This window comes from Homalodisca vitripennis, chromosome 1, assembly GCF_021130785.1.
Source record: "Homalodisca vitripennis isolate AUS2020 chromosome 1, UT_GWSS_2.1, whole genome shotgun sequence".
NCBI classification, from domain to species: Eukaryota; Metazoa; Arthropoda; class Insecta; order Hemiptera; family Cicadellidae; genus Homalodisca; species Homalodisca vitripennis.
The window spans coordinates 154,214,126-154,236,260 of NC_060207.1; the positions used below are offsets into that span (position 1 = coordinate 154,214,126).

Genomic DNA, 22,135 nt, shown 5'->3' on the forward strand with positions numbered 1-22,135 from the left:
CTTAATAATTTACATTGTTCAATTGTTTTCAAATTCAAATAGCTATAACTACTAAATGAATCCACCTTTTTAAGTCCGGTTTGCGGCACTGTTTTCTGCTAAGTAAGACCTTTAATTTTATACCAAACTTGACCTATGCTGCTATTTAAGAATTTTGTCTGACTCCTTGTGGACCGTCCCCCAAAGGGATTATCCGGTCGGTAATTGGGCAGATGTGTGCGTTACTATCACCAGTAAGCACGTGTGAACTTTGGTATTTCTTTATATTATGGTTCAAAAATTAAAAAAGAGGTTCCAGACTTAATTGACACCCTGTATATTTACTTTTTATCATCATTGTGTATTACCTTAAATGGAACTTTAAGTGTTGATTAGTTTTGTCCTTCAAATATTGGCTAACTTTAATTGTTGTACTTCGCTTTATCTGTGTTACCATTTGTTAATTGTTAGTTTTAATTTTCTGTAAAGAATGGATTTCATTACTTGAATTCTATTTTAACTTTGAGTAAAGATGTACCAGTAAAGACATAAGTAGTATTTACTATTATTTGTTTTGTAATGCCTGGCAATTTGACTTCAACTGTATGAGTTACCAACTTGTTTTTGTTGCAATAAAGACTTTGGCTTAAATTATCACATTGTGGACTTGGGCACCTATTAGCGAGTGCTTGTGGAGAACTGGTTGTAGTAAAAATGTTTGGCATGTTGATTTGTAACTATTTCAGTAATTAAATGATAGTGTACAATATTATTCGTCAGGGACGTTGTTGTAGAGTTTTGATACTAAGAAACATTTCTCCGATTTATGGTGAACTGAAACCAAGATGTTTTAAATATGTGAGTAAACTGATCAATGTTTGCTCCATTTGAACGTCTTAACATACATCTTAAAGGCCCACTTCCTTCTAGCACTCGAAATCATTACATATCTACAATAATTGATGAATGTTCCTGTTTTCCTTAGCCTTTCCATGTTCTGAAATAACTTTAACCACAGTGATCAATCATTCTACTAATTTCTATCTTCTTAGAGTGCCTTCATACATTCATTCCGATTGAGGCACAACTTCTATTTATTTATGAGAATCAACATTGTTTCTTCACTCATATGTTATTGCCATCAGCCGAACTTCACTTTATAATCCACGAGGAAATGGATGGGTGGTAAGATAATGGGATTATCTGGAAGACTATATATTTTGCTCGAAAATCCCTATACTTTCTAGCTCACCACAGTGTGAAACTGTGCTCCAAGATACTTTAAATTCAATTAAAATCATTTTTCTGCATCTGTACAAACTCCATACCACATGCACGTATGCTTAAACATGATAGGAAATGTACCAGCTGCTGATAATCTTCTGCTGCCTAACTATACATTGAATGATTTGGATTTAGTAGAGGAGGAACAAGTTTCAGAAGAGAATGTCAGCGAAAATCAAGTTCTACAATCTAATCATCAGTCTCTGAGGGCACAAGTCGATCACGGCACTAAAAACTAGAGTTCCAGGCTACCTAAAGGTTTTATACTGGACTCAGTTTGTGGGAGTAAATGACGTATGAACAAATCATATTTTAAAATGTATAATGTAATAACTAATAATAATAATAATTTAATTGTATACATTGTTTACATTTCATTATCTAGTTGGGTTTGTAGTTGAATAAAGGCACAATAAATTTGGTTAATGGCATTGTTATTTATTACACCCTTTACATCAACAATGTCGTAACCTCTCTGAATTGCAACCATTTGCTCTTTGCATGTGACAGGAAAATGTACAAGAAGGTAGCTTCCGTCTAAGATACAATTCTATCTCTAAATGATCTTGACCACGTCAACGCAGTTATTGCAGGGAGAACGAGATGTCTCTGAATGTGGATAAGTGCTTATGCATCACGTCCGACCATAGCACAAATCCGATTATGTGCAGATATACTTTCAGTGAAAAACCACTCATTAGAAAATGTGACGTAAAGAATAGGGGATGAGGTTCACTTCATCTTTGAACTGGAACGTTCATGTTACCTCACTTATTTCTAAAACGATTTTCGTAAATCTGGTATTGTTGGATTTTAAATGAAATTGTGAAATAAAATATATCAAAGTGACTTTTATATTGTATCTAGTTTTTAAGATATTAACGCTTAAAGATTTAAAGAAGCTGCCATTTTATAAATTAGGCTTGTAAAAAATTAGAATTTTACTGCAATTAGGCCTTTATGTTTAAAACTACATACCAAGTTTCAACTAGAACAAATCTTTCTTAAATTGCATTTCATTTATTTATTTATTTCATTTACATATATACAAATATAGTACCAACAGATTACATGAGAAGGTACTCACATGGGCAAAAGCCTGTGTGTGAGAACTGAGTCCATGTAAAAAAAATTTAAAAATCTAATTAAAATAGATATGTGTAAAATACAAAATGGCGAATCTTTTGGTAATTATTGATATCAAAAGTTTGAACATAGCATTTTGGTTTGTCTCTGATGCGACATCTGGAGGGGTTGGTAGAAAGTTATGGACGATTCTGTATATCTATTCCCACAATGCACAAAAAGCAGAATTTATTTTAAATAATTTTAAATGTAAGAACTGGTAGAATGGTGAAGGCTTGCATTCAAACAATTTAAACTTCAAATGACTTAATTAATTACGAAGTCCTCCAAAATGCCCAATTCAATGCTAGAGATATAATTTTTAAAACAGAACATAGGGGATCTATAAAATTGTGTGCTGATATCAGTCACAAGCAATTGTTCCAATATACATGGAGACTAATAAGTAAATTAAAAATAAAAGCAATAAATATGAGAGTTATCATCTAAGGTCTAATCCTAACCTACCAGAAGTTATAATTAAACAAACCGTACCGGATTCAGTTCCTATCAAGGGGGATCCTTCTTCCAATTACAGCAACCATTAACAATGTCATAGGCAATATCTTCACTGTAAAGGAATTCAAGTACACATCCTCCGGAAGGAATGGTATTACTTTTAGCAATATAAAACACTTAGCTCGTAGAATAAATACAATACTCCAACACAAACATTAAGTCATCCCGTCTTGGATTTCTTTAACAGTGGCTACATGCTTTTCGGATAAGAGAGTTTGATTGACCCCTGACGAGAAGAGCCCTGATGTCACTGTCAAACATATCTCATTTTATATAATCTAGAAAACTTCTATCTTATAATCCAAATTACAAACAAGTGTATAGCTAGTGGGGAAAAATAGGTTGTATATATTCACAAACACACAAGTTCTCTACATATAAATTGTCAACTAACAATGTTCAAATGTCTTTTCTATAATAATATAGAAAAGCTGCAACAATAACCATACAAGGTTTTTACCAGCAACCATAAACTAGTGTACAAAGTGGTTGTATTAATTCCTTAGCCTGCCTAGTTACTGGCGTTAAAAATTATAGCGGACGTTTTTTGTATTGTAATTTGCATTGTGTTATTTTTTATTGCAGATTGGAAGTTAAAATAAAATAATAAACAGAGAAAAATTAAACCTATACAGAGGATTCAGATGAAAAAGGGGGCAAGAAGAGAATTCGAGATAAAATAGAAGAAAAACAAAAAAAGAACAAACTAGGAAGGATAGCAGGGAGGGCTGTCGCTGTATTCCCTTCATCTATCATCACATCTGCTGTTCGCTGTTAGTAACCAACGTGTCAACATAACGGTAAGGACTTAATTTTATTTGTTCTTTAGAATAAAATTTAGTAGGAGCACTACACGTTTAATATATTTTATTTCAATAAGCAAAATAAAACGGTTTCGCAGGAGAAAAATATATGTATCAATCTTTATTTTATACAAAATTCCTTTTGTTATCTAATCCAATGTTAGCAATCAAAACTACCTCGACGATTCCTATATAATTATAATAAAATTCATTTAATATTAGCGTACTTGAAGATACCTGCACTTAAGTTTGATCGAAATTAAAGTGTTATAATTGTTGCAGTGAACCAAAACTGTAGTTGTGAAGAAGCTTCATCAAACTTGCTCCAATAACATTTATAGGTAGGCTAGGTAAAAAAAAAAAAACAATGAAGATATTGTTAAGCTCTAGCGTATTGATTATTACTGGCAATAACTAAACATCTGTTATTTACAGCACTATCATAAAAATTAATTAAAAAATATATCATTTACCTAGGTTTTGTGATGAAAATAAAGGTTTTAAATGTTTAGGTCTTTAGCGCTTTAGATGCCTTTTCTTTAAATCTCTAAAAATATAGCCTAGCCTATATATCTTCCCCAAGTAATCTATGAGAAAAAATTTGAGCAATTACTGGACTAACTTCATACTTTAGTCTGTCAATCAAGTAGACTAATCCTCAGAAAATATAGGATATATATGAAAACTAAGCAGTGTGAAACTGTACAGAGACTCCATACATAAAAAGAACTAATCTTCTGACATGAACTCAAACCTGGTTCATGAACTACTCCTGACTTAGTTCCTGAAATACAACTAACCCAGTTCCTGAACCATTTCAATTAATAAAATAAAATTAATTTTATTATTTAAAATCTACTTAACAGGCATTCTAAAACCAAAAATACCAGTTTTCATGAACGAAGTGTACTTAATTTTACAGGCCAAATGCAGAAAAAACGTACCGTAACTATAAATGACTACCTCAAACACGTAGGTAATGATTTCGATAAAACTGCCTAACTTATACACATTGAATACGTGGGCTACTGTATTATATTAGTACCCTCATTCTTAGGCCTCACCTATTTTTGGAGATTTGTCGATTTTATGCCTCAAACACTGAAAAACGAAATCTATGGATAGGCTCAAAGACGTACGAGCTGATTTTGATAATATTTTCTATACACATTCATTACTTGGTCTACTATACTACAATACAGGCTTCATTCTTATGCAGCATCTATTTTCGGAGATATATCGATTTTACTTGTCAAATACTGGGAAAAAATATGCATGGCTGTACCTCAAAAACGTACGAGCCAATATTGATAAAACTTTCTATACACATTCATTACATGGTCTAATATACTAAAATATGACTCAAATCTTAAGCCGTGCCTATCTTACAGGTTACGTGCTAACAAATTTAATCTATGGACGGCCGTACCCCATAAACGTACGAGCTGATTTTGATAAGACTCTCTATACACATTCATTACTTGGTCTAATATACTGCAATATAGGCCTCGTTCTTTTGCCCATTTCGGAGATATATTGATTTTACATGTCAAATACTGGAAAAAGCATATCATGGCCGCACCTCAAAAACGTACTAGCCAATATTGATAAAACTTTCTATACACATTCATCACATGGTCTACTATACTAAATTATAAGCCTCATTCTTAGGCCGTGCCTATTTTTGGAGCCATACCGATTTTAAAGGTTATGTGCTAAAAAGCCAAATCTATGGATGGCTGGACCTAAAAAACGTACAGGCCGATTTTGATAATACCGATCACAATACCTGGAAATGCTTGTAAGTTTGTAATTAAAGAGTTGTTTTTTCATTCTATCATGTTTGTTTCTATAAATTTATATTTTTGTGTTCTTCATACTGGTGTGGTCGGTATAATCCTAAAGTACCAAAATTTCTATATACAATAATTACATGGTCTACTATACTAAAATACAAGCCTCATTCATAGGCTGCACCTCTTTTTGGAGCCATAATGATTTTACAGGTTATGTGCTAAAATATCAAATCTATGGATGGCCGTACAACAAAAACGTACTATCCGATTTTGATAAAACTTTCTATAGATATTCATTATGTAGTCTACTATACTAAAATACAGCCCTCATTCTTAGGCCGCACCTATTTTTGGAGATATATCGATTTTACATGTCAAATATTGGAAAAACATATGCATGGCCGTACCTCAAAAATGTACGAGTTGATTGTGATAAAAATAGGCGCTGCCTAAAACTGAAGGCTGCATAGTAGGATAGTTGACCATGTAATGAACGTGCATATAAAGTTTTATCAAAATCGGCTCATACTTTTTTGAGGTACGGCCGTCCATAGATTTGATATTTTAGCACATAACCTGTAAAACCGGTGTGGCTCCAAAAAGAGGCACGGCCTAAGATTGAGGGCTGTATAGTAGGATAGTAGACCATGTAATGAATGTGTATAGAAAATTTGATCAAAATCGGCTTGTATGTTTTTGAGGTACGGGACCGTCTATAGGGTTTCTCAGAACTTGCCTTTTAAAATGAGTATAGTCCTGAAAATGGCCGCTATAAATGGAGATTATTATCATAAAAAAGTGTTTGTTCATTTAAAATCTTTATTTGTAGTATTTATCTTTACGTTATTAAATAAATATACATTTTGTATGGTTTGAGTTGTCAACAATGTTAGGATTCAGTTAGGAACTAAGTCCAGGTACTTGTTCTTTTTATGGCTGGAATCTATGCCCAGTTTCACGTTGGCAAAAACTAACTGTCAGAAAACTATCATTGACCTTTCCAAGCAAAGAGAAAATTTATTGCCACACGTTGTGCTGCTCTTGTTCAACCAGAAGAGGTGTTGAGGTGCTCACTTGATCTGAGCTTAAGTCTTCGATGGATTAATGTACTATCTCGAGTGATGTTTTTATTTTTCTGTCAGCAAAAAAAGTGTAGTATAATAAGCGTCCAACACTTGAATGGTCAATATTCATTAGTAACAAATCTTTATATAACTGCTTTTAAACCAAATTACGTTATAGGTATTTCAAAATAGTATAGTTCAGCTACTTTTAATTCTTAAAAAGTAATAATTTTATAATGAATAAAAAACTATCTAGGATATCTGTATTTATAAAATATAACAAACGAAAAAGTGTAACATTTACTTTATATTATTTTGTAGGATACACGTATTTGACACCCTTGTGACATAATGAAAATATGTACATACATCACTATCATACCTGCGGCCATTACAGATGGGCTGTATTGTGTCCCTAACAGATTAATCAGTAGTAACCTATTACCAGAATACTGTTATTTCAGTAACAATTGAGCTGAATGATTTTAGCGTTTTCATAACGACTTTCTGGTATTAGTTTACTCAGTGACCAGTAATATCCAAGGTGATTTTGTGCAAGCAATGAGGCTAGGAATGGAAATATGCTATGGAATGTTATTAGAAAATGTTGAAAGACAGACATCCCTCAAGAAACATACCCAAGTTCAAGCTTAGATCGCGTGACCTTTGATACTACTAGTAACATATTTATGTTAAACTATTTAAAACCTACTTATATCACATAATAACAAGAATTAGATAGGAACTGAGTAACCTACTTCTCGCCAACATCGCTTCCCTTAGGGAGGCAGCGAACAAGAACTGATTGTCATAATATTATGTAATTTTCATAGTAAATAAAAAAAAGTCCGTTTTTTCTTAAATGTAGTTTTTTTAGGTCCCCGGTAAGTAAAACTTCTAAAAATAGTGGCCTCCGGATAATATCAAAATGTTTTACTACCTGTAAAAAGAGGGCATAGTGTTGGAATATTTACTAACATTTTTTTGTTTCTCTCGTAAAAACAATTTTTACAATCTATAAATAGTAGTAGGACTACAGTACTTTAAAGTTCCTGACAAATTAACCATACATTCCAATAAATAGTTTTAATTAGCGTCCTATTTTAAGCTATTGGTAAAAACAGCATGACCCATTTGAATTTCTATTGTTGCAATAAATATATGATTAACCCTTTGAGTGCTAAATTCTTATAAAGGCATTTTGCTTGAGTGGTAAATTACAGAATAGCTATTTGAATATAAAAATATTAGTCATTTTTTTAGTTAGTTATGTGGTTGATTTGCTAAGTACATGTCTAAGTACATTTGCTAAGCTTCCAACAAACACATTTTTTGGGATTCGGTTCCACACTACATTGTTGAAAGATTCGTTCACGTTCTGGGTTTTACCGTGAAAACATTTTTTTAGTAGATCTAATCTTGACAAATCTCTGTATGTAGGTTTTATTGCTGTCAATACAGCTTGAGGTAGAGAATGTTTGTGATTGTAGGTAATTTCTTCTTTATTTACTTCTGCTAACCTGTATTTGCACCAGGTGTTAGGAGGCGGAGGGCAAAGTTGATGTGAAATTTGTTATGTAGTCTTATATTTGAAAAATCATAGAAGCTCAACGGAAAGCCATTTTTATGTAAGGATTGCAGTAAATTGTTCAGAAAGAATCAAATAATAAAATAAAAAATAAAAGCGAAAAAACATTTTTTTACCGATTTTTTGCGTTCAACTCCCCTTAAAGTTCCTGACAAATTAACCATACATTCCAATAAATAGTTTTAATTAGCGTCCTATTTTAAGCTATTGGTAAAAACAGCATGACCCATTTGAATTTCTATTGTTGCAATAAATATATGATTAACCCTTTGAGTGCTAAATTCTTATAAAGGCATTTTGCTTGAGTGGTAAATTACAGAATAGCTATTTGAATATAAAAATATTAGTCATTTTTTTAGTTAGTTATGTGGTTGATTTGCTAAGTAAACAAACTGTTTCAGGATTTAAAAAACATGATTATTATACTTTTACATCATAATTACCAGTATGTTTAAATGAAATCAGTCAACATCATTATACTGATAAGACATTATTTTACAAGGTCGTGCATGAAAAATGATGTGAAGCATAAAGGAATAGGAATGTTGTAAAGCAATAATAAACCAGTTTTTGGTTATTGTTTTGTTTCTGATGAGTATTCCTCCATAGTAAGTATGGTAAATCAAACAAAATAACTACCGGGTGTTATACTGGAATATTGGTACATGTCGCACAAGTATATATGGTTTCTTTCGTCAAGCCTCTTTTGAGACAAACCAAATGACACAATCTCATTTGCTCTTATCTGGACAAAGTGCAGTTCAATGGGCACTGCTTCCTAGCCATAACCAGGGCAGCCTCGTCTGCACATTATTTGTGTTTAACTTGCTATCAACGAGGTCCCTCACCAAACTCTTCCTAACTGTGTGTGTGTCATCGGCCTCTTCAAGTTTTGTGTTTGTGTCCCTTTGTACAATACAGGGTGCTTTGGGAGGAAAGAAAAATATTTTAACAGGTGATTGTAGATCTGAAAACCAAACAAAATTTCATATAAAAATATGTCTGCAAATGCTTTGTTAATAAAGTAAGGCTATCAAAAGATTTCACCCAGAAATATTGCCCCAAAGATTTTCCACTCAGAGGATCAAATGAAACCGGACTGAAACCATTAGAACAGTAATTAAGAAAAACATCTGATCATTTAATTTCAATTTTGGTTTAAAAAATGAATGAACTAGGTCTCAAATTAACAGCTGGTTTTATTGGATTCAGATCGTTCAAAGTGCATTTGCTTCAATGTTTGTTTTATTACAATTAAATTTGAATCAATTAATTTAGAATTGGTGTGATATCGACTTTATTTAGATAAATTTTTCATAATTAAATTCTCTACAATTTTTGTTCATAGATTTTATGCATTTGTTAGCCATTTTATAAAGTTACAGCACTTTGAATGCAAACTGGTTTAGCTGTTGGAGGTTTGTTTGGCCACGTATTGGCTACATCTGTCATATCGGGCTTGCTGCCTTTACTGTCTATACTGTACAAATGAATTAACATTTTTGTTTGGCTAAGAGACGGCCAACAGTTTGGATTTAATGTTAGACAGTTCGCTGACATGGAATAAACATTCAGAAAAAACAGTTTCAAAAATTAACTCTGGTTTATATGCTCTTCGCAGAATGTCAAAATTATGCTTACAAGAAACTCTAAAAATGATTTATTTTTCACATATTATATTTGGTATCTCATTATATGGATCCACATCAATAAAAAATTTAAATTCAACTTTAGTGGTACAAAAAAAGCAGTTTGTGTCATTTTAAAACTTAAATGGAATGAAAGTGTGAAGGATCACTTTCCTCAACTGGGTATCATGACGGTTTACAGTGCATATATATATATATATATATATATATATGAAACTATAATGTCAGTGATGAATCGTGCTCAGAGCTTAGGCAAAAGTGGTGAGTGCCATAATTATAATACAAGAAATAGAAATAATATGGCAGTAGCTCAACAAAACTTACATTTTTTTCTGTAAAAAACCAATATACATAGGAGCTAAAATTTTAATTTGCTGCCAGGCAATATAAAATTAATAGAAAATAATAAATTATGTAAAAATAAACTTAACAGCTACGTGACTGAACTGCCGTTGTACTCCTTTTCTGAATTTTATACAATTCACAATAGTTTTTACAATCATTAAAATTACATACTAATAGATTCTAATGTAAAGCATATTTAATAAACTTAACCATTTACTTTCTTAATCATGTGACGCCATTCATGTACACCATGTGTAACAATTGAATAAAGATTTTTCTGATTCCGAACATATTATTATTTCTCTGTGAAAGATGTCCCACTTTTCAATTTTTAAAATTAAGTATTTATATATGACCTATTTTTTATTTATGAATCGTATAGAAGTTTATACATCAAGTTAATAGTTGAAACAATAAAAAATAATTTTTTGCAAGAGGTGTACTTTATGAAAGAATGGCTGTACAAATTACATGTTGAAACTATATTTGAAAAAGTCACTTAAAAAGCAGGAACTAAAAGGGTAAGAAAAAAATAGTGGAAAATGTAGTGGAGAAACAGTCAATTGATTAAGCTCACCTTAGTTGGAAATATATTAGACAAGCAAATTGGTCCAAGTACCTAGTTCTTAGGTGGGTGTGTACTAAAATTAGCTTTTTAAGGAAGAGAAGATAGCTGACATGTTCTTAATGGGTGCACTGACAAGTCTCAGTCACCTATAAATAGTGCTCAAGGTTCTCTTTGTATTTATCAGTGATGGTGAGCTGTAATATTTCTATCTAATAATAAGAATTTCAATTTGAATTCTAAAATTTTTTTCTGTGGATGTATTAAAATTTTTATTTCTTTCCAGGTGAAGATGAGCGGAAACAAAAAACTAAAAGAGCTGTTGACAAATAGGCCTATTGATTTCCGGAAAATAGAACAGTATGGCCGTTCCAAGAATGTAGATGTTCAAGAACTGATAGAACTCACATCCACATATGCCTATTTGGTTCAGGACAAAGAATATGGTCATCTTTTGACACCATTGCATGTAGCTTGTAGCAGAAGTAAGCCAGATATTGTGGCACTATTGTTGAATGAGGGATATAGTATTGATCATAGTATGGGCTCAATTGAAAGTCCTCTCTGTGTCGCATTGGAACATGGGAACATCCCTGTGGCTCATCTGCTGGTAAAGATGGGAGCCAACACCACGTCCATGGGTCGTAATGGGTATACACCAATAGTGCCGGCTATGACGCCCGTTAATCCGGAGAAATGCTGTGTTACTGGTGTCAAACTACTTTTGGAATGTGGAGTTCCAGTCAATGATGTTGTCGTTGCTGCAAAACAGCAGAGAGCCATCCATGTTGCTGTTTCTCACAATTTACCACCAGTGGTTAGTTTTCTCTTGCAGATGGATGCAGACCCTAATGTGGGAGATATAAATGGCCATACTCCACTTCACTTAGCTATAGGATGTAATTTTGATAACATTGTTAACCTTCTTGTTCTACACAAAGTTGATTTGTACAAAGAAAATATAAGGGGAGAAAGTCCGCTTATCCTAGCAATAAAACGTCAAAACCTGAAAAATATAGAGACACTTATAAAAAACGGATATGATCCCAATAAGATCAATTCCGTTGAGTCTTTTTTACCCTTACATGCAGCAGCTTTGTTTTGTAAATTGGATATCATTAAACTGTTGGTTAATCTTGGTGCCAACGTGAATCTAACCTCAAAATTGTGGGGTACCCCACTCCATGCTCTGGCATCAAAACTTCCAGAACTTTCTCATGTCATTAACCAAGTCCAAGAGCAAAAGGATATTGCAGAATTTTTGGTGAAAAAAGGAGCAGAACTTAACGTTGCTGATGATTCAATGAATACTCCACTTCACATAGCTGTAAAGTCAGGATATTTAGGGTTAGCAAAACATTTTGTTACAATGGGTGCACATGTTGACTCTAGACTGATTGCAGGTGAAACATTATTTCACAAAGTAGTCTTGTTAAATCATGACATAATTGAAAAATTACTCGAATACGGTGGAAACTTCAATGTGTGTAACAAACAAGGGTTTACACCCTATCACTTGGCAATAATGAATAAGGTAGACGTGAGGTTTATAAAATCTTTTGTTAAACATGGTTGTCCCTATAATCAGAAGGTTTCTATTTGGAATAATGTTGTTAAGAAATGCAACCGTGAAACTCAGTTGTTCTTCAATGCAGAGAAACGGTTTTTTAAAGGAATTAAAGAGAATAATTTGGAACTAGTCAAGTCAGCTGTCACAGACGGTGCTGTGCTTACAGGGCGTAGTGAAGGTATGATGTATCCTCTTCACTATGTTGCTAAAAACGGATACAAAGAGTTGTTGGTGTATTTCTTGCAACAAAAGTTTCCACCAAATGTTTTGAACAGACAAGATGAAACACCTTTGTACTTGGCTGCTAAGCAAGGTTATTATGAAATCTGTTGTATTTTACTGAGATATGGAGCTTGCTATAACTTTTGTAGTAATAAATGCCCAAAAACACCTCTGAAAGTAGCACATGAATTTAACCAGAAAAAAATAATGTTCTTGTTGCGGAGAGTGAATAAAATGTTTGCCTTATCACGCTCAAATGAAAGTCTAATTGTTTCAAAGTTAGAAAGTATGCAGAAAATTGATATCCTTGAGTATTTAGTGTTTGCAAATGCTATCAATGTCAGAGGCCATTCACTAATGGAAACTGCCTTCTTTTTTAAAAACACCACAATTGCCCAAGCCATGTTAAAATTGCGCTTAAATTGTGAGTTGTAAATTTTTGTGGTGATTTTAGTCTATAAGAAACTAAGCTACCTAACGTGTTCTTATATAACGTACAGTATGTCTATCCTTGAGTTGGTTAGATCGTACCCATGACTCATGGTAAACATGGGTACCCAATGGGCCATTCATTTTAAGATTTATACCAAGTACTTGTAATCCAACATTCTTTTAGCATATAGTTATGTCATGTTCAGGTATGGCAGGTTTTCAGTTTAAATGATCTTTCTTCTAATTCTTCGAGCAAGTTATCCTTTGTTAAACTGTATTTCATACTATATATCACTAACATTTATTGTATAATACCCAATTTTATTCATGAGTAATCTCAGAAATTCTCAGTTACAAGTTTAGAGAATTGATATTTAATACTACTTGGCTATGATCTTACATAATTATTTATGTTAATATTAGTAACAAAAAAGTGCCTTAATTCTAGTATTTCATGGGTTTAGTTATAATAAAATTGTTCTCTCTCTTACATTATTTGTGTTTTAATAATAACTAGTAATACTTATTTATTTACAGTATTATTATAGTTTCATTTGTAAAAGCTACTTTGAAACTTTTAGTGGCCCAAAAAACAAATATTTGGATTCAGTATTAGTTTAGAATTAGTCCATCCGTTTAAAATATATTGAATTAAATTTATGCTGCCAATTAAGACTGTTCATTGCATTTATTATTTCTATACATTTATATATTGCATGTACATATTTCATTGATTAGTTGCAACCAACCAAAACTAGTTAATGTATTACAATAACTTACATGTATCAATCTTCTTTTTTTTCCAATTCTGAGTAGGGTCAGACATGATCTATCATCAGCTACAAACACACATACATGATGATTGAAAAAGTAAGTTGCGCCCCATCTAACTTTTTTGTTATTTTAGATATATAAAATCTGTTTGTCCCACTCTTACTAGCTACAAAGGGCTACATTAATAATGATAGTTTTCACATTTTTGACCCTCAAGGGAAAGGGTGGTGGTGGGTAACTCAAAATGTTCAATTAGCACTTATAGTTTTGTAACATATTATTTTAAAGGTCTTGGTAATAACAAATACACTTATAGAATTGAAATCGGACCACTCTACAAGAAATGACAGCCCCAAACGTATAAAGTTGAAACGCAAGTTGCACGTCCCTTAACTTGTTTATTATTTTAGATATGTGAAATATGTTTGCAGCAATATTACTAGGTACAAAGGACTACACTAATGATAGTTTTCACATTTTTGATCCTCAGGGAGGTGGGAGGTAACTCAATATTTTCAGCTAGCTTATAGTAAGCTATTAGCTTGTAGCTTATAGTCTTGTAATATATCATTTTAAAGGTCTTTTTTAGTTAATAAAAAATACACTAAATTAATTGAAATCGGACCACTCTACAAGAAATGACAGCCCCAAACGTATAAAGTTGAAACGCAAGTTGCACGTCCCTTAACTTGTTTATTATTTTAGATATGTGAAATATGTTTGCAGCAATATTACTAGCTACAAAGGACTACACTAATGATAGTTTTCACATTTTTGATCCTCAGGGAGGTGGGAGGTAACTCAATATTTTCAGCTAGCTTATAGTAAGCTATTAGCTTGTAGCTTATAGTCTTGTAATATATCATTTTAAAGGTCTTTTTTAGTTAATAAAAAATACATTAAATGAATTGAAATTGGTCCACTCTACATGAAATGGCAGCACCAAATGGAACTGAGCATTATTGTGATTCATAGCTAGACACTAATACCTAACTTAATAAATAGAAAAAAATCAATTAAGCCAAAACTTATTTGGGTAATTGCAGATAAGTATTGTCGTATTATGGAGGGAGTAGTTGGGATAACTAATATCCTCTTCTTTACCTCATTCTTCACTTATGCAATGCTTTTATCAAATAATTTTTCCAATTTTTAACAAATTCGCTTGAAAAGTCTGATTATTAGGATAACACCCCAAACTTAATGTTGTAATGTGTAATTCAGTAACCCCTGTAATAGGACGAATCGAGATAGATAAACAAACAGTTGAGCATTGTTGGACAGCTAAGTGTATGTTTCTGCTTCGATCAATTGCAATCTTATTTACATTACATGTGTTGTGTTTTGAAGTTTATTGAATAATAATGTAGTCACCAATTGGTATTCTGGTTTATTGAAATCTTTGTTTAGGAACCTTTAAGATGACGTGTTACAAGACTATAAGTGCTATTTGAAAATTTTGAGTTACCCCCCACTCCTTATCTCCCTGAGGGTCAATAGTTTGAAACATATCATTATTAGTGTAGCCCTTTGTAGCTAGTAAGATTGCAGTAAACAGAATTATATATCTAAAATAATATAAAAAGCTAAGAGGGAGTGCAACTTACCTTTCAATCAATATATATTTCTAGATGGACATGTATATTTTTGAGTGTATAGTAAAAGACAAACTGGTTTAATTATGATGGTTGTCCACAATAAGATTTTTTATTATTTTGTCGATGGCACAGTGTGGCGGGTACAACAGTCACTAGATAACTAGATCAAACAATGTTGAGCGTGGCTGCTGCTTGGATAGGTGACCGCTGAGCGATCCTGTCCTTGCAAGTAGCCTGCCTACCCGGACATTGGTGGTGGTTCGGAAGTCACCTTTAAGTCGTTGGTCCCCAGGTTGTATTAGAGAGGACTTTTTAGCCCTAACTTCACCTGATAAAATAATCTTCTCTACATTTTACTTTACTTTTACATGAGACCATTTTTTCAAACGCACTTTTACATTTGAGTTTTCCCATAATATCTTCTTTGTAAGCATTTTCCAATATTAAAAATGTTTTAGTAGAATTTTTACCAAACAAGAAGCAAGATTTTACAGTTGCATGTTGTTTATATTAACTCCCTATCATGAGAAACAAAGAGAAAACAATACAGCAGTGTAAACATCATTTCATGTACACAAGCCAGGTTGATGACAAATAAAGCATTGAACTTCACAAGCCCTCTAGCAGCACTAATTCGGTTTCTTTTGGTTATACCCCTTGTACATAAATATCTAATGAAAACATACTAATAAAAATAGCCCAGTCCTTAAGTTGTATTTATGTACCCTCAGATGTTAGTATTTGTGTATAAGAATAAGCGTATGAAGTTTTATACTGTGGTATTTCTAATAATTATTATAATACAAATAAGATTGGTAATATACGTATATATATATTTAACAAATGGCTCATATTTAACAAACTACTAAGCCATGCAAACAGTAAAAAAGCAATAGGGAAATTAAAAGCAATGTGTACTCCATTCGGCACATGACGCGCTTTACAAAATCCGATTTATACCCGTACATAACAGCAGTTGTGAAAGATCATGTTTGCATGCCTTAGTGGTTTGTTAAATTTGAGTCCGCGCTTAAAGAGATACCTCAGACTATCATATATCCTGTTGGTAGTACGATTGCTTAATATTTGGGGTACATGGAGAAATGTTGGGAAAACATTGAAATAATTTGTTGTGCAAAATTTAAAGCTTATATACTGTTATTGTTATACTTAGACATTTAGCGTAAAAAGAACCATCACGGTTTCTTATCATTATTATTGAAAAATTCAACGGCATATAAAAAGTCTGGAAATTAGCTGTTGTTATGAACGTGTTAGTATATCTTTTTTAAGTACCAAATACATTAAAAATTAATGTATTTGATACTTTAAAAAATAATACATGATCAAGATCTTATTGTACATGACATATTAGATATAATAGTGACAGATACATAATATGTTGTATAATATTAATACTATGATAAACTACAAGCATGAAAAATATTTTTAACTCCATACCTAATGAAGTTTTATTATTTATTTGGATTGAAATAAATTAATATATTGAAATTTCACTTCAATTGTATAGTTTGTGATCACAGATTAATTATTATTATCAATGAATATGTTTAATTAATACTTTTCATATTAAAATTTACAAGTTTGACCATGTTTACCTGTATTTTTAGTTATGTTTTGTGTTGTAGAAAAAGTGAATTTGCTGTTAAACCTTAATTATCCTTTCTTCTGCATCAGTAACCATAATAGTTGGTGGATGGAAAATCATAATCTGTCAGTTTAAAACTATTATATTTGAAGAGAAATTACAAATGGTTACATGTAGGAAGCATTTAAACCACAGAACGGTATTCAAATAATCCAGAAGAAATTGAAATGGAAGTGCAATAAATTAAATAATACGACCGTATGATAAGATATATGCAAATTAAATGCATTTACACAAGTGTTATTTTAGTTTCAATTCTTTGTTTAAAATTTGTTTTTTAGTTGAAATCTTATTGAAATAAATGTAATTAATCTAAAAAAGTATAAATGTTAAAGCACTTTGTTATACTGAACAAGTTAACTATAATCATAAACAATAATTGGAGTTTAAAAGGCAATTTACTTTTGTATGTTTTAAATAAACTAAGTGTGTGGTAAAGGTTTTGTTTCTATAAAGGCGTTGAATTTGTCCACGTACTTGTACCTGTAGAAGCTAGAGGTTCGCAAAAGTTCTGAAAAAATTATAATTCGTTGTGGTTTTACACACCTTCCACGTAAAGAGTTTCTTACTCCATATAATATTGGGTCAGATTTTTTAATAATTTATTTTGACTAATATATATGTAAGACTGTACAGTACAAGGTTTTTACCATAAAATGTTTGCTTTGCAGATTGCATTGCCACAATATTAAAGCTTAGAGTAACAAATACAAATTACAAATTTATTTATTACAATTTTAAGTTTTCTTTATCAAACTGTATTCATTTGATTATGTAAAGATAACTCTTTAAATTACAAGTAAAGTGATATTTTAAATAGTAGTAGAAAATAACTAAAAATATTAAAGTTATGTTAAAATGTATGTTTTATATTAGTATTAAGCTCAATTTGATAAGGGTGCTGTGATGTCCCTCAGTTCTATGATAGGATTGAATAAACTACTTGTGTCATAATGTACTTGTACGTTTCCATTCTTTTTATCATTAAATTAATATAATTGTGATGTATAACATTGTTTTTAAAGTTGAAAATACAGGAAAAAAGTTGAAATATTAATATTAATTCAATTATATACAATAGTTAATATTACTTGATTTCTTAGCAGGTACTAGTTTGATTTTATGCTGTTAATGTTAATCTACAACTATTTGGTTTTGGTTTTTACCTATGGATAAAATGTATTTTTATAAATATTGAAATGTATCAAATAAAATAATGCTTCCTCTTTTTATTCATATTATTTATTGCCTTTTATGTATACCATTTGTAGAAAATAATAGAACAACATTTAACAGCGATGAGGCCTGGGGTTTTATTGCTGCAGTATAACAATAATTAAATATTAGTATTTGTGATGTCTGTAACACCCATGACACACTGAAGGAATGGGACTTTATGTTAATTTGTTAAGATTAAATACATTCTTTGATCAGAATCTGGGAAGATTCTATGTAATAAAACGGAATGATTTCAGCTGAAAAGTTAGTAAAAATATGTTTTTAATTATAGTTTGCGTTTTTATAACATACAATATATTAATGTACCAAAACCTTGATTACATTTTTTTGTCGTTGACTTATATGTATTGTGAAATCTGAGGCCTTGTACAATTACTGACATATATGAGTTGTGACTAGCACTTATTAGCAAACGAGTAGATCTGAAACAAAACGTAATAGTTCAGAAATGTTTGCAATGATACCCCTGGATCTTAAATTCCTTAGATGAATCTTTATCATTATTCTAATCATCAATTTGTGAGTACTTCAGGAGAGCATGATAGTGATATAAAAGGTACACAAGGTATTTATTAAACAAATGTCATTTCACAAGAGAATTATTCATGAATTTTTCACACTCAAGTCTTACTTGATTTTAGTTGCACAAAAAATGATACATAAAATAGGTTACCAAATTTAATTAGAGTTTAACCTAGAACAAGTAATAACAGGAAACAAGCATTTGGAACTAATTAGAAATAACATACCATCATAGTGTCTGTGACAGTCTTCCTCCTTATCCCATTATTTGTTTGATATCACCTTTCAGAACCATCATCCAGGTGGATCGATTTCTCCATAAGTCTTCATTAGACTTATAAGTTTGGAGTTTTCTATTTTGTAAAGGTATGGGTTATTAATTATATAATTGGGGCATGATCCTTACATCAGTGTCAGGAAAGGACTGTGACCTTACACAATATGATAAATCCAGAAACATCAAAGTTAAATACAATTTTTATTGGTTCATAATTGTTTTGTGAGTGCAGGAGCATACATTTCTTGATCTAATCAATTACATTTCTGACAACAAATATATGTTTGCCTTTTCATAACGATAGAAAAATATACATACTCATTTATGACTAAAAAATTACGGCTGTCAAAAAGAATTCTGACATTTTAAATTTATTGTTTCCCAGTTGAGTTTACGTTGTTGCCAGGACGTAGAAAATATATACAAATGTAGCTCTTGGACACCAACTTAGATTACAAAGCATGCACTTCGGGTCTACAATATTTTTAGTGCTGTAATTTATTTTAATTGCTTACCCCGATCAAGAAGATATATGCATATGTAAATTTAAAAATACTACTTTGGTTGAAAAACATTAGCTTTTATTTGCTTGTGTTCTGCTTCCAGTTTAAGGGGAAAATACTTGAAACTGTCAATCAACATTTCAAAATAATTGTTTATAATAAGTTTTGCATGATAGAAGTCTTTTTTGGGACTGAAATCTGGGAAAGAAAGGCTTGCTAAAGCATATGAGTGTCCATCCCCCTGTTTTTTCTGAAAGCACACTAAAAATGTCATACACAATATCAAGGAAGCTAACAACACAGCTTTGTTCATTAAGGTGAGTTTTGTAACAGATGAATGTGTTGGATGGTTAAAATTCGTCACTTGTGCTATCAGTAGTAAAAATTTGATAGAATATATACATACATATGTGTATATATATATATATATATATATATATATTTAAGTGTAAACAAATAAATGTTTCTGCCTCTTTGGTAAACTTCAGCTGAAAGTGTCAACAGCTGTTTACTGTCAGTTAAATATGGACTGTTTAGTAAATATTATCATTATTATTTCCTAATTCAAAAGTAGTCTGGAGTATTTTTCTGATTTACCTTTCTCCCCATTAAGCCATAATCTCCAGAACGTCTGAGCCAACTTGGCTATTTAAAAATATTTGTTGAAGTCCAAGGAAGGTGTATATGAAAATTAAGTTTGAAAAAGTTTCCCAGAACGCTTTAGAATTAGGAAAATAATGATATTTACATTTTATAATACACATTTAACTGACACAGCTGTTGAAACTTGTAAACTTTCTTTGATTTCCCAGCTTATGTTTGTCAAAGAAGCTGAAACATTTGTGCATATTTTAAGTTTAAAAAAAAAAATAAGTACACAGTGCTTTATCAGAGTGTAAGCAATGACATAACAAAGACAAAGTTATCCTATTACTTTTAATCCAGAAATACTTGGTTTTAGGAAACACTATTAAAACACTAAAAGCTATGAATGATTTTACACAAGGTGCTTAAAAACCAGTTAGCTTCCTTGAATTTGTGATATGTAATTTTTACTGTGGTAAGGAGAAACAAAGGAATGAACACTAATCTGCTTCAATGAGCTATTCTCTTTCAGACTACAGTACGAAAAACAGCAAGACTTCTGTAACGTATGATTATTTTGAGATGTTGCATAAATTTAGTAAGGGGTTTCCCCTTATGCCGGAAGTATATCTTTTTTTATAGTAGTAGGTTTCTTAGTCCTAACCATGTATACTTACTTACTCTTACTCCCAGGGCCATTTATATCGGAGGTGATATTTAGCCGCACCAACAAAGCTCCTCCATCTTGAACGGTCCTCTGCATCCTCCTCTGAAGCGCCCATCTTCTCCATATCAGCCTTCACCTGGTTCCACCATCTCACTTTTGGTCTCCCCCGGGGCCGTCTTCCTTCTGGGTTACCGTACATTACCCTCTTCAGTTTGCATTCCTCTTCTCTTCTCAAAACATGGCCTGCCCAACGGAGTCTTCTGCACTTTATTTCACCTATTACATCCGTACTATTGTAGAGCTCCCTGATTTCTCTATTATGTTTTCTTCTCAATACCCCTTGTTCATATGATGGCCCATAAATTTTACGTAGAATTCTATTCTCGAAAACTAGAAGCTTTTTCTCATCCTTCTTATTTAGCCTCCACGTTTCGGATCCGTACAAAAGCACTGGACATATAATTGTTTTGTATATTCTAGTTTTAGTTTTGTGAGAGAGAGATTTGGTTGAAAGTATCCTATTGCATGCATATACACATCTATTTGCTGAGTTGATCCTATTTTGTATCTCTGGTTCATCTGTGTTTTTATTTCATATTGTGACCCCAAGGTAGGTACTTAAAGTTCTCCACTTGTTCGAAAACATGCCCATCAATTTGTAGGGGTCCTCCTCTTTGATTTTGATTCCTTCTAAAGTGCATATATTTCATTTTTGCATCATTCGTCTTCAACCCCACTTTCTCTGCCTCACTCATAAATAGTCTAGTTAGTGACCTCAAATCATCTACATTTTCTGCAAATATGACAACATCATCTGCAAAAGCTAGGATGTTTAGTTTAGCTCCAACTTCCACCCCTAACTCCCTCTCTGCTACACTCTGAAGTGCTTCTTCTATGGCAATATTAAATAAGATTGGAGAAAGACCATCTCCTTGCCTGACTCCTGAGTTTATCCCAAAAGGTACACAGTCCCGACCATTAATTCTTACTGAGCCTCTTGACTCTGTGACACTCATATTAACTAAGTTTATTAATTTTCTCGGGATGCCAAATTTATCTAGTTGTGTCCACAACTCCTTTCTGATTATGCTATCGTATGCTTTTTGAAAGTCAATAAATATGGCAAAAAATTCTTTATTATATTCCCAGTATTTAGCTAATATTTCTTTGAAAATGAAAATCTGATTTGTGGTTGATCTGCCCTTTATGAACCCTGCCTGTTCTTCCCTGATTATTATTTTCATTTGTATAATGTTCAAGTCGGTTTAAAACAATTTTGGATAAAACTTTATATGGGATGCTGAGTAGTGAGATGCCTCTGTAGTTACCACACTCTTCTTTTTCACCCTTCTTGTGTATA

At 31.9% G+C, this 22,135-nt stretch overlaps 1 protein-coding gene across 1 annotated transcript; it reads left to right on the forward strand.

Moving 5' to 3' along the window:
* The first annotated feature begins 3,454 nt into the window (after window positions 1-3,454).
* Window positions 3,455-18,214, forward strand: LOC124374281 (ankyrin-1-like). The gene is made up of 2 exons (XM_046832525.1): window positions 3,455-3,707; window positions 11,004-18,214. Exon 2 carries the CDS (start codon window positions 11,010-11,012, stop codon window positions 12,942-12,944), a length of 1,935 nt encoding a protein of 644 aa, XP_046688481.1. The 5' UTR covers window positions 3,455-3,707; window positions 11,004-11,009; the 3' UTR covers window positions 12,945-18,214.
* Window positions 18,215-22,135: the final 3,921 nt, after the last annotated feature.

What these genes read in the sequence shown, in the direction of transcription:
- LOC124374281 (XM_046832525.1), top strand. Translation starts at nt 11,010, where the DNA reads ATGAGCGGAAACAAAAAACTAAAAGAGCTGTTGACAAATAGGCCTATT.